At 35.4% G+C, this 14700-nt stretch overlaps 1 protein-coding gene across 1 annotated transcript; it reads left to right on the top strand.

Annotated features, from left to right (window-relative positions):
• Window positions 1–727: 727 nt before the first annotated feature.
• Window positions 728–2231, top strand: LOC140450825 (uncharacterized). The gene is made up of 2 exons (XM_072544499.1): window positions 728–785; window positions 838–2231. Exons 1-2 carry the CDS (start codon window positions 728–730, stop codon window positions 2229–2231), a joined length of 1452 nt encoding a protein of 483 aa, XP_072400600.1.
• The last annotated feature ends 12469 nt before the right edge of the window (window positions 2232–14700 follow it).

Genomic DNA, 14700 nt, shown 5'->3' with positions numbered 1-14700 from the left:
CAGACGGATAAAACAGAAAAATCTGAAAATACCATGGTATTGACAATGGATCTTCAGGCTGTCTTGTTATGTCCTGTCTTGCAGGCTTCTGCGCTATATTATAAAACCAAGTTAAAAGTACACAATTTTTGTATTTACGACCTGAAATCTTCAGACGGCTATAATTTTCTTTGGGACGAAACACAAGGAGGTGTTACAGCAGACGAATTTGCCACAATCCTTTATAATTTTATTATAAACAAAGTAGACAAAAGTAGTTGCAGAAGAATAATTCTGTACTCGGATGGATGCACATATCAAAATAGGAATTGTGTTATGGCTAATACTCTAATGTTAGTTTCTGTAAAAACGGGAATAACAATTTATCAAAAGTAGGGGAAAGGCGTGTACCTTGGGACGGTTTTACCTTGGGACAATCATTATAAAAATGTAACCGTTGTAGCGAGAAATCTGAGAAATTTGTAATATGATGGCAACACTGTCTCCACTTACATCAAACATTCGCGTTTCCGTCAGCAGCCATTTGATGTGACGACAAGTGTAAAACGTTTTGGTGTCCGTGAAGTAAATTTTATCCATCTTTATAAAATAATAGGAAAAGCACGGTAAGAACTATTGGTTGAATTTTTTCGGCGTATTTCGTCTTTATATATTTAATGCTCACTGTAAACTATATTTTATGAGAAAAAACTTTACTTTAAATTGATGAGGTTAGATTTAGTAAAACATGTGCTTGGTTGTACCTTGGGACGTTGTTAAGGTTGTACGTAGGGACTTGTCCCAAGGTACAACCAGATATTTTTCTTCACCGTGTTAATGTTAATCTTATTGTTGCAGATGGGAAGAAGTGCTACAGGAAAAAAAGGGTGAAACCAGATGCAGAAGCATTAGAAGCAGCTGCCAATGAGATACTGGCGCATAGTCGACCTTTGAGAGAAATAGCTAATCTGTATGGTGTTTCAAAAAGTACTCTTGGTAGGCATATTCAAAAACATAAAGTGTCTATGAAAGCGACTTTCAAGTATGAAGCGAATAATTCAACACGCAAAGTCTTCAGTACTGAACAAGAAAACGAACTGCTCACTTACATTATCAAAGCTGCACAGTGGAACTATGGCGTCACTGTTGAAGAAATGCGAAAACTAGCATATCAGTACGCCAAACTCAACAATGTGAACTACCCTGAATCATGGGATAATAATAAAACTGCTGGTAGACAATGGTACCGATGTTTTAGAACTTCTTATAATAACAAAATATCTCTTCGGAAGCCTGAAGCCACAAGCTTAGGTCGAATGGCCTGTTTCAACAAGCCAAACGTTTTAATATTTTTTGATAAATTGGGAGAAATTTATTCGAGATTAAAGTTAATACCTCAAAATGTGTGGAATCTCGATGAGACCGGCTGCCCTACTGTTCACAAGCCAGTTCGTGTGCTTGGCGATATAAAAGCTAAGCAAATTGGAGCAGCTACTTCTGGCGAGAGGGGTATTAATGTTACTATGATAGCCTGCGTTAGCGCTGCCGGAACATTTATTCCACCAGGTATAATTTTTCCACGTGTTCACTTCAAAGAGCACATGATTAACAACGCACCACCTGGAACTATTGGTATGGCAACTTCTAGTGGTTGGTCCAATGCTGAATTGTTCGTTGAATATCTTCAACATTTCATTTCAGTTGTGAAGCCATCTCCTGAAAATAAAGTGTTGCTTATCCTCGACAACCACGAAAGCCACCTCTCATTGGCTGCTATACACATAGCTAGGGATAATGGAATAGTAATTTTAACCTTTCCTCCGCATACCAGTCACAAACTTCAGCCGTTGGATAGGTCTGTGTTTGGGCCATTTAAAAATTATTTCAATAATGCTAGCAAAGAATGGATGCTGAACCATCCGGGAAAGCCTATATCTATTTACGACATGTCAGAGCTGATAGGAAAAGCATTCCCATTGGCGTTTACCCCAAATAACATTTCGTCAGGTTTCAAATTAGCAGGTATATGGCCATTTAATGCAAACGTGTTCGGAGACCATGAGTTCTTACCAGCTGAGGTGACCAACAGGCCATATAAACCAAAACAAACTGATATTGAAGAGACAGAACTTATGGAAGTTGATGAAGCCATACCATCAACAAGCAGTGCGCCATGTTCCACTACTGGAATGACCCCTGAACAAATTCGCCCATTTCCGAAGGTTCCACCGCGTAAGACTGGTGGAAGGTGAAGGAGACCGGGAAGATGTATGATTGTCACAGACTCACCGGAGTTGCCGAAAATCAAGGAGCAGAAAATTAAAATATGTAAGCCAGTCCCGAGGAAAAAAGAGGCAGTCAAAAGAGCACTAGTTGTATCTTCTTCTTCGTCTGAAGATGAAGACGAGCTCGAGCTTAAAGACATCTCTGATGGAAGCAGATTTGACTCAAGTTCCGAAGATGAAGATGTTCCTGATTTCTTTCCATCAGACAAAGTTGCACTCAATTTTACCATTGGCAGCTGGGTTGTGGTAAAATTTGAAGTCACTGGAAAAGCTACATCCACTGATGTTTACTATGCTGGTTTGGTTCAAGAAAGCATAAACCAAGAAGTTACTGTGAAGTTTCTCCGAAAACGGAAAGTTTATTTTGTCTTCCCAAATGTTGAAGATATTGCCGTCGTGAAGCATTCAAGCATAGTGAAAGTGTTGCCTGTGCCCAAAATACGGCGAGGATTTCATTCATTCAACATTGCCTTTCCACAAAATATTTCTTTTAAATAATATATAAATACAATAAAATACTTTTATTGGTTTTTTCATCATTAAAAAAGTTACCAAACGTCCCAAGGGTAAACCACAGGTTGAACCTTGGGACTAATATCACTGTACACTTATATGGTAATTACTGATTTACTCGTTGGTTATTATCGATATTTTTAATATCAGTCCAGTGCCTAAATCTTCATTCTTTTACATGGATCAAATACATTTCAGTTTCAGATGAAAGAAAAAAACATAAAAATTTAAAAGTAAATTTTGTCCCAAGGTACACGCTTTTCCCCTACCTGACTAAAGGCCATACCCAAATGGAGGTTGACTCCATGCACGCCAAAATTGAATGTGCATTAAAAAATAGGGATATTTATTCACCTTGTTCATATACGGAAGCTTGCAAAAGAGCTAGAACAAATCCTAAACCCTACTATGTTGAAACGTTAGATTTTACTTTTTTTAAAAAATTTAGCAGTTTAAATTACCTGTCATCATTAAGGCCAGGGTCTAAGGCAGGGGACCCCTTGGTTACTGATATAAAATGTATCAAATATAGTCCAGATGGTGAAATTCAGGTAAAGTTAGATTTTAATGAGGAATACAGAGAACTACCTCGGCGAATTTTAAAAAAGCCTTCTGAGACCGATACTATAGAACAACTTTATTCGAAGCCACTTCCAATAACGCAAACAAAATATAAACATTTACAGGAACTAAAAACAGTCTTGCCAAGGGATATTCATCCATTTTATGACCAATTGCCATATTTGAGTGAAAAGAAGAACAGCAAATAAATTAAGTTATTTTTGTATTTTAGAAGTCAAATTCATTTCTTTAAGTATCTTTTTAATATGTATTATTATTTTTAGGAAATAAAGTATAAATCTTTATCTTTTTTTGTACAAAATTTTTTACTATTTTACCTGGAACATACTGTCGACAAAAATGAGAAGCTCGTAAGTACCACTTATGATAGATAATTTACAAATGAAAAACTCGTAACTGCAAATTAAACGAAACGGTTTATTTTACTTAAATATTGTTGTAATAGTATAAACTATAACCATTATTTATTGAGCTTAAGCACTAAAAAAGTTAAAATACTATAAATGTAAATAAACGAGAAAGTTTTTTTGTCTCTTGTAAAATCTTGTTTTTGTAGATACGTGGTTTTCATGCTAAGCCGACGATATATCTTCAACGGAGTACTTAGTATATTCCCGGTATTTGCTGTGCCGATTTGCTCAATTCTAAACTCCTTTTTTTTTAATGATCTAAAGATGCCAAAATCTAAAAACTTTCTAGTTCTCTTCAGTTTTGCTAACCGGGTAAAATTGATTTTTTTTTGTTCTTGTTTCACTTATTTTCTAAGTTTCAAAAAAAACTTTCAAGTGGTTAAGAAACCTATATTTTTCCCAATTTGATATTTTTTGATATAAGAGAATGGCTAAACTAAAAAAAAACATTACACATGATTAGTCTCGAGTTAGTAATAGACAGTTTTTTAAACAATAAACATGATATTCCCTTCAATTTGCCCCGTTTATCAAAAAATATCATATTTGAAAAAATCCACACAAAAATGTACTAATGAAATTGACAAAACTTACAACTGTATGCATATATTATGTGTTAAAGGCCATTAACATCGTTTTAATTTAGATACATACTTAACATAGTTAAAATGATTTTAGTAGCCACTAACAAATATTGAGCGATTGAGCCGCAATTGTTGGTGTAATGAAAATTACATTTGTTTGTAAACAATAGTTAATTAAGAAATGTAGTTTTCATTACGCCAACGATTGTGGCTCAATCCCATATAAGCATAATACTAAATTTAACATGCCACAAGGAATCAGTTTCAGAACCATACTATTTTTTATTATTTTATTTATTAAAATATATAACATTTCTAAAACAATAATTATATGAACAATAGACAAACAATAAATAGTTCATAAACAAAACTAAAGTAATTAAAATGAAAATATTCTACTTTTACCACATTTTCTCTGGAACGGAACTTAAAAACAGAAGCTTTGAAGCCAATTTACCCTCTAGACGATTTCTAGAATTTTGTTATAATTTGTCTTGCTTTTGAACACAATATTTCAGATGAAACAGATGTACCAATCAAAGGAACAAATTCAGTGACAACTCCTGACAACTTGGGATAGGTTCTTTTCATATCTACCCATAATGCTGTGGGATTATCCTCTATTTTGGCTGCTGGAGCTGATAGATATAATGAAAATTCTAGATGTAAATTTTTTGGAGTGTTTTTTCCTTATTTGTTTGTCTCTACTTTGATTGGATCTGTTTATTATGTTGACTGAATATACTTCCAGATTTTTCAAGAATTCTGTCAGTTTCATTACTATCACTAATCGTTTGTTTATTTGTTTCAATTTCCAGTAATTTTAATCTTGCGTTTACTGTGTTTATATACCTGTAACAATAAAGTGACAATAATGTTGAGTACACTGGTTGAGTATTACACATGATCTGATATCAAAACATGTTGAAAAACATTATTATTGACCATGACAACTAATATTGATAACAAAACAATTAAAAGGTGTCATAAAATGAGTTTGTTGAGATGTTTAATATTTTAAACATTTATTGTTAAGGTGTAGCATTGCTTCAAAACTTTTGTAAATGTATGCCATTAATAAATAAATAAATAAAAATAATACTTACTTGCTACATGCAAGTGGATTTTTAAAATAGATCTTCTTAAATCGTGGGTCCAATAATGTAGCCAAACCCAATAAACTGCACTACTCAATTTGACCAAATCTTTTGTTAAATTCTTTTAGCACTTCGACTTTTAATTTATGGGTCAAGTCCTTGTATATACAAGGTGGTCCAGAATTATGTACATTAATTTCTAGAGCTCATAGTACGTCCAAAAATAAGGGTACTTCTTTATGTACACTTTTTTTATAAAACTGAATAATAAGGGAGATACAATTGAGTAAAAAAAAATCGGTTGCCTGTAAAGTCGGTTTTACGGTCGAAGATTTTACGTGACAACGTCTTTTTCTCTTTTCTTTTCCAACGCCAAGAACGCTCGAGAAAGACAGAGACACAAGCACGCACCGATTCAACGCGCCTAATTCTCTAGTGCTGCGCGCGCATCGGACCGATCATGTTTGAGTGGGAGAGAGACGCAAGGCATTCGCCGGTCCGGCGGGCCTCTCTCTCGTTCGGTGAAACATTTGAAACATTATTGTTAAATTTAGACCTAAGGGAAACATTTTTTACTTGTATGTCGTCGCGAATAGTGGGATTCATATGCAGGGTAACTATTTATGTGGTCAAGGATTCATTTGTTTCTTTCTTCTGAAACTTTGGAAGGTGGTGTACTAGAACCCCTTTGGTCATTACTTGTTACACCGGATATTCCTACAACTGATTTTTGTATAACTTTGCGTTGGAATTTGTCGCTCTCACAAAATGTTTTCTTAAAACTTTCCTTACAAATTTCAACTATTACTCCACGAAGTTTTACCTAATAAATATAGTTCATGCTTCTTGGTTTAGTAGCTTGTCCACTGTTTCTAATCCGAACAGCCTTTTTAGGAGCTCGAAAAATCAATTGGGCCAAATATAACACTCTTTTGTTACAATCTCCAAGCTTCCAGTATTCTTTAAATATTTGCTCTTGTTCTTCAAAATTAATTTTGTTGGCGCATTTTTTTCTACATGGTTGCAAATGTTTTACATTTCTTGCTCGAGCTATTTTTCCTTTTTGATTGGTATATTCCAATCCTCTGTTTCTATTGTATTTTATTGTAGCACTTGTGTATGAACACTTACTTTTCTTATTATTATTAGGTTCGCCATTAACACCTACTATATTTTCGTGCTCAGTATCAGAGTCAGAATAAGGTACTAAGCTAAGATGATTCTTATGGGAAAAACCCCATTTTTTTTAGCAATCGTAGGGTTATCGCTGCTTTCGTCTAAAGGTACATAATCCTTGTCAGCTACGCTATCATCGCTATCTTTTTTACGGATGTTTTCGGGTGAATGACTGTTCTCCTGAAGGACCGAAAATGTCATTTGGTTTTGCTTATTCTCAACTGAAGGTGTTATTACAAATGATGGTGAGTTTACATTACGTGGAAATCCAAAATAAAAATTGTTAAAATGTGTAGAAAATACTCACTCACAATATTGGGGAGTATTATTTGTTCAAAGAATTTAAAAATACTATATCAAGAAGGCGAATAGAGGGTTTTAGGAAAAATATTAAGTGTAATATATGTAGATGAAGTGTAACAAAGAAAGAACATTTAAAAAATAGTTTTTTTTTTATTTAATTTAACGTGCTTGTGACAGCTTCGGCCATTAGCACGAGGCACCGTGGATACAATTATATATAAGGTACAATTACATATTATAATATACTATAGTTATATATTATTTAGTAAGTTTTCTAGCTTCAGGAACTGAATAGCTGTGATGACTTGGCTCTGGTTCGGTAATATATCTGTGATGTCGCCCTTCATGCCCAGTTCTTGGCGTCGTTTATGAGGGCAGTCCACATGGATATGTAGAACGCTTAGTGGAGATTGGCAATAGTGACAGATTGGCTAAGGTGTAGAATTTATTAGGTGACCATGTGTAAATCTGGTGTGACCGATACGCAATCTTCTAGCAACAACCATCTCATTTCTAGTTATACCAGGGATAACGAACCGCTCAATCGTCTGATCTATTTGGTGTAAAAATGTAGTGGATTGTTTCCAATGATTCTGCCAGTAATTTCGTACGAGTTTCTTTATACTAGTTTTTAGGTCACTGGCAATTTGTATATTACGTGGGGTATAACTGGATACAGCAGCTTCTTTGGCAAAGCGATCGGCGTTGTCGTTACCCATAATCCCGATGTGGGAGGGAATCCATATGATAGTGATATGGATGTTGTGGATGATAAGATTGTAAATGACATGGATTTTTTTACAAGAGGGTGATTAGTAAATAGATTATTGATGGATTGGATAGAGGCAAGGGAGTCTGTACAGATGGCAATGTGTTAATTGGGTGCTGTACAAAGTTTGGAGGCTTGGTAAATAGCATACAGTTCACCGGTGTGGACGCTGCATGTGGCAGGTATTTGACCCCCGTAGTAAACCCCCGTTTCGCTCTTTGATGCGTTAGTGTAGAGTACCCGATCGAATTTCTTAAAATTAAGAATTTCTAGTAAGGATTTCCTAATCAAATCCTGGTTGGTTTCTGCCTTACTAAACTTTGTAAGTGACACATTAAATTTAGAATGAAATTAGGGGTTTGAGTTTGTTGTGAAATTGTTCCTCAAATGTATTAGCCAGGGTATTGCAAATAATTTGGCTGTTGCTAGAAGTGCTGTTAGAGATTAAATGGGTAATTTTGGTGTTAGTTTTTTGTCCCTGAACTTGTCGGATTTTTTGCCACATTTGGGAGGGATTTGTGTTATCATTCAAAGACGATACATAGTTATGCCAGGATGTTTTCTTGCTCTGTTTGACAACGTATTTGGCTTTGGTTTTCAGCGTTTTATACTTAATTAGATTTTCATAACTTTTATGTTTGAGGTATTGATTGAGCGCAGTCTTTGATTGTCGAATTGCGAGATCACATTGAGAGTTTCACCAAGGTACAACTTTATGTCGGGGGCTAATTGTAGTTTTGCCAATATGAGTTAATGCTGCTTTAATCATGGTATCTGAGAATAGTTTTATGGAATCATCGATATTATTAGAGTTAGGTAATTTGCATATAAGGGATTCAGATTTTTGGAGAACTCTGGCCAATTAGCCTTGTTGACGCGCCAATAACTTCTCACTGAAACTTGGTCATAGGTGTTGTCACGTATAATTATAGGGAAATGGTTGCTGTCGTAGGATAAGTTGGCAGCCGATTTGGGATCACATATGCTTAGATCGATGGCAGAATAAGCACCTGAAGCAATGTTAAAGTGGGTGTATGATCCCGTATTGAGAACACATGAGCTAGTGCAATCAAGAATATTTTCAACAACTTTACCACGTTCAAATGTACGCGAGGAGCCCCACATAGTGTTGTGGGCGTTGAAGTCTCCTACAATTATATAGGGTTGGGGGAGTTGGTATACTAAATCAAGAAGTTCTTCCTTTAGAATGTAGTCAGGAGAGATGTATATAGAGCATATAGAAGAAGAGTGGAGTAATGGTCTTTAGAAGCAAATATAGATGCACCTACACTAGCTCTGGAGCAGACAGATCTGATGTAATGATACCCTTCAAAATCTTTGAGTGTATGGAGATTAGTTGACGCGAAGTTAGTTTCCTGTAAGCAAATGAAGGTGGGGTGGTGGAGAGATATCAGTAGCTGCAGACGTTCTAAGCGCGGATAATATCCGTCGCAATTCCATTGAATTATAGTGAATATAAAAGTTATAAATTAAGGCAGGTCGGTTTTGTCTAAGGATGGGTCACTGTCATTAGAGCTAACAGATGCAAGACTAACAGTGTCAGTAACATCATTTAGATTCATCGTAGCCTTAATTTTTTTTTTGTAGGCGAGTTATACGATTTTTAAGTGATCTATCAGAGATATTATGGTAGATTTGTTTGAGGTCATCAAGAAGGCCGTTAATGTTCGTAGTAAATTGGTATACTTCAGCTAATGGGTCATGGCAGTCAAAAGAATTTTCCAAGAAAGCAATTAGTTGTAGCGAGTTAATTGAAAAGGATGATGGGTTTGCTGCTATAATTAAACGGGCAGACGGGCTCATAGTGGCTGATGGTTTTGTATCTTTGGTTTTCGATTTTTTTTAGGGGCTGATTTGGGGGCCCGGAAGGAGTTGTCATCGAGGGAATGTGGATCGTTTGGAGTGTGAGTAGTGGGATCTGAAATGGCAATTACAGGGGGACAATCGAGGCTTGAGTCAGTTGAATGGGCTCTTTTCAGGAGGGCGATAGTAGGAGGTGTAGGTTGAGGTTGATCTTAAGGTAGAGGTGTGATGTTGGATAAATTGTCGGAGGCAGAAGTGTGAGAGGTGTCGGAAGGTGCGGTGGGGCTATTGTTGGTGGATTCATTAGGTACTTGGGCGAAACGGGGGTGGGTAGTGGTATCCGGTGGGTTTTGGCAGGTTTCAGCCGTATGTCCGGCTTTTTGGCAAAGGAAACATTCTAGTTTGTCTGATGTAACGAAGATTCGGAAGGAAGTGTTTTCAAAATGTATTAATACGAAGGTTTGTATTTCGAAATTTTCTTTATCTGGTATTACGTAGATAGACCGTCGATAATTTAATATATGGGAATAATCTTCATCGGGTGAGCCTGTACGAATCTGAGATACAGGTGAGGCTAGTTGCAAACCAAGTTCGTTTTTTAATGCCTGTTCGATAAGTTGATTTGGAATCGATGGACATACATTAGATATTAACAATCTTTTAGTTGGGGAAATGAGTCTGCGGATGTGGACGATTTCATTTTTAACGGAAACGGTGGGATTGTTTTTAAGAAAAATATCGACGTCAGAAATAGAAGTAAGAAAGATGCAAATGCGTTGGTTGGATATGCGGGAAGCGTGGGTAATACGCTTTGGTGTTACGATTTCACCGATCGCCTTAATGTAATCGAAGAGAGCTGTATCCGGAAGAGCATTTAATACTATCGTTTGCTTTCTGCTAGGATATGATGTGGTCGCCGGTGTAGGTTTTGTTGTTTTTGATGTGGTAACAGCTGCGTAGCTTGGAGCGGTGGGTTGAAGAAGCATTTTTAAATATTCTGGATTCCAACATATTTAATGAAAATCAGCCGCAATGCCTGGCCTATTAGTGTATTTGTATCAATTGTAAAGTTTACATACCAAGTCGCTTCACAAAAAACTTTTCACTTTCAATAATTACTTGATAACAAATCACATTAACTGACAAGTTTTTTTATAAGAAATACTATTAGAAGAAGCCGAGGTGTTGACTCGTTGGCTTTTCGAATAGGAATCAGAAAAAAAAATAGTTAAAATATGTATGTACATCTACTTACCATATCTAATACTTTCAGATTTATTGACAGCTAGCAATTGTTCTCCTACAAAAAAGTTACCACATGAAGAAGTGCCTGAAAAGAACAAAATTAATCACTTTAACATTTTATCCATCACATTAAAGTCCTTAATTATCTATACACAACATGGTATAACTTTTATTATTTCTCTTAATATATTATAATAATTAAAACATCAAACAAGAAAGATGTCCTATTTTGGCCAAATATCATATCTATTATTTATATTAATTTTGGAATATTCTATTAAAGCAAAATGTTATCAATTTTTAAATTGCAAAATCAGCAAAAAATTTAATTAATTAATATACTACCAAACCAATAACAAACGATGAATGCTACTAAGCTTTTCAATGATAAAATGTGTTCCATATTACAGATACAGAAATTATTTTAAGTTAAAGAATAAGTTTATAATTATTAAGGTTATGTTGTATTTACCTGCTTGTTGAGATGCATTTTCCAATAAGAATCTAGTATCTTTCTACTTCTATTAAACATTTTCAGATATTCTATTTAGTTAATTTTCACTTAAACACATATCGCACTTCCGCTCAAAGAGTGTCATAAGTCAAAAAAGCAAAGTTTCGAGAAAAGGACGTTTAAAGTTTGTTATACAACATTTTCGAGTTTAATTCAAAAACTATGACAATTAGAACAATAACTATTTTAGTGAGTTACAATGCTTTTTGAAGCTCAACAAAATAGCGTATTAGGTATACCAAAAATGTTTAAAAAAATGTTTTTTTGAGTTGTGACACTATACAGATAAAATAAAGAAAGAGTTACGAAATATTATGTATATAAATTGGTTTTAGCAATACAAAATATATTATTATTATTATTATTATCCTAGTTTAACTAAAAGTAACAAAACTAAATAAAAATATTGCAAAAAGACAAAAGTAATACAAATTAAAAATAATTCTTAGATAAGAAATCAATTAATTAAAAGTTTATAAAAATCTATTTCTCCTCTAGGTTGTCTACAAATTATCGAAAAAGTCAAAATAGAAATGAGGAATGTGGTTACCTTGAACCAAATTCATCAAATCAGTCTTTTATTTTCCTTAATTGGCAATTTCGTAGCCAAAATAAGGGTTCATTTCGTCAATAGGTTGCAACGCACAGGTTAGGTAAATAATGATAAAACACTATTTGATGCGGTGTAATCCGATTAAAATAAAACAATAGACTATATTATTATAAAACTACATTATGCAGTCGAATATGGAGGTACACATACATGTTGATTGCTGGAGAGACAATGATAATGGCGGATATCGATATGACAGCCGTTGGCAGCATCCTACATCAAAATGAGTGCAGGGTTGCAAGTATAAATTTTTGTTACATCCTCCCCTAGACCTAGAATATGACTGATACAAAACAAAACTGATTATTGGCGAGGGCTTGGGACAGACCTCCAGGATCATTCATTGGGCGTCTTGGTAACCTTTACTCCAAAGGCGTCATTACTCTTTGCAGGCAAAGAGGTACTTCTGGGATCACTGGCTGTTGTTTCAGGTACACCAGAACTTGCGGATTGTTGCGTTGGCATTGGGTGTCGTTTTGGAATAGCTTTGGCTTCATCTGGGACACCTTTCTGCAACGTGGTTGAAGGTCGTCCTCTACTACGTAACTCATGTAGAGGTGTTATAGGCGAATTGGAATCATCCTTTACAAAAGGATGGAGAGCAGATACATGGTACTTTCTAATTTCTATATCCGGTTGCGTTACAGTTGCTAACTCGTACGAAGTAGGAGAAAGTTGGTTGAGGATAAGGTATGGGCCATCGCAACTCGGCGCAAATTTGGAAGACAGTCCTGCATCATTCCTACTAAGGATGTGAGTCTTTACGAGAACTTTCTGTCATTTGTTAAACACAACGGTTTCGCGAAAGTGTTTATCTCCGTACAGTTTCGAAGCGTCTTGGCGTAACTCATTATTCTCACACGCACTTAGTAAAATGTCTGTATGTCTGCGCAAGTACGGCGTTATCTCAGGAATAACCGGTTCACTCGCTATAACAGCTTGTAGGTCTTTATGCACATCTGTGGGCGTACGTAGCTCACGCCCAACGTTCAAATAAGCCGGGGAATAACCGGTACCTAAAATTGGTACCGTATTCTGGTCCCTTTGAACTAAAATTGAACTCTGAATCTTTAAATCGCGATTTTTACGTTCCTCCGGTTTGAGGCAGGGTAATAAACAGGAATGAGTGATTGCTGAGTACCTAGGCAGTATGTAAACTGCTGCATTATTTTACTAACGAATTGGGGTCCGTTGTCACTTATTATTCTACAAGGTGTGCCGTATCGTAAACATATTTCCCTTATTAGTACCTTTATGCACCCCTTCGCAGTAGCTTGTTTTAACGAGAATATTTCTATTCATTTCGTGGAAGTACCTTCCGCTGCAAAAATCCATGTGTTTTCTTTTTCAGTTACAGGTAGTTGACACATTAAATCAATTGCAACGCATTCAAAGCGTTGTGCAAACACAGGAGTTTGGATTAGACCGTCTGGTTTCAGATTCAAAGATTTATACCTTTGGCAGTCGATGCAATTCTTTATATGCTTTACGACATCTCGCCTAATAGTAGGTCAGTAGTAACGAAGAGCAATTCTTTGAATTGTCTTTTCAACACCATAATGTCCTGCGATGGGCATGTCATGACACTCTTTCAAAACATCGGCTATTTTATTTTGAGACACTACTAACTGAGCGTCCTCACATTTAAGGTTTTGATTATATCGATACAAGACTCCTTGATTCATGACATAACCGCGATCAGTATATCGGGTATGTCTACTAATGGGGAACTTGCATCAAAATTAAACTGCAGAATTTAAATTATTCTTTCAACGGGCGGAATTGGTTGTTACGTCAAACTGCTCGTTGGTCATCCCTATATACGGGTAAAAACGATAGGTATTGCAACGCTGCAACTGCAACGGTATTGCATTTTATGCACGTGGCAATAGCACAGAATAATAAACAGTCCACTCTGCTTGAAAAAATAAGTACGCACATCTCGTTCGCGCAGACGGAATCAGCCATGTTTGAAATGGAACCAGTGCTGTTCAGTGACATTGTACCTGGTGTGCATAGAAAAATTAACCCGGTTTAATTTATTTACAGCAACTATAGACATAATATGCAATATTTTATTCGTACTTTTAGTTGAAGAATAGATTAAATTATTTCAAATGTACTAAATTATTAATCTCTAAAAATTTAAATTACAGTTCTGTTTTAGCTTGTCACAAATTTCATAATTCGAGTCTGTTTCCGTTTAAAATATGGCGATCGCGTGCTGACAAACTTCAAAGTCGGCATCTGAGAGTGGGCATTCTGATTGGTGTTTATTCTGTGGCAATAGATTTGATAACGTTTCCATTGTATGCCTGTTTTAATACTGTTAAAGGTTTTAAGTGCATTGTATAGCAAAGAAATAAACATAAAATACCTAAATATGTATAATGATATGTAGATGATTACATATAGAGTCTGATTTTTATACTCACAGTAAAATGATCCTCACATACGTGGGCTGCAGTTTTCTGTGAAATATCTTTCTCATTTTTTCTGCATGCCTTTAATCAGTTTAAGCGACGTTTTTGATCTTGAGGCACACGAATAAATAGCTTTCCGGACGTTTTATAAGTGGTATTGGAACACATGGGAACTATACAATATTTGAGACCTCTATTTGCAAAACAACCAATCTCCACCCTGGAAAATTTGCCGTAAATCGTAATTTTTTACCGTGGACATATTTGTAAAACCTGGAGCCACAAAATTCGTTATCCATAAACTTTGATTGTTCAAAATTACTTTTTCGTTGCCAGTTTCTTGGTTGTTATTAAAATACTCTTTTAATTAAAGAAAAATATTT

The sequence above is a fragment of the Diabrotica undecimpunctata genome, chromosome 9 (genome assembly GCF_040954645.1).
Source record: "Diabrotica undecimpunctata isolate CICGRU chromosome 9, icDiaUnde3, whole genome shotgun sequence".
Taxonomy (NCBI): domain Eukaryota; kingdom Metazoa; phylum Arthropoda; class Insecta; order Coleoptera; family Chrysomelidae; genus Diabrotica; species Diabrotica undecimpunctata.
This window is presented reverse-complemented; position numbering and strand designations above follow the sequence as displayed.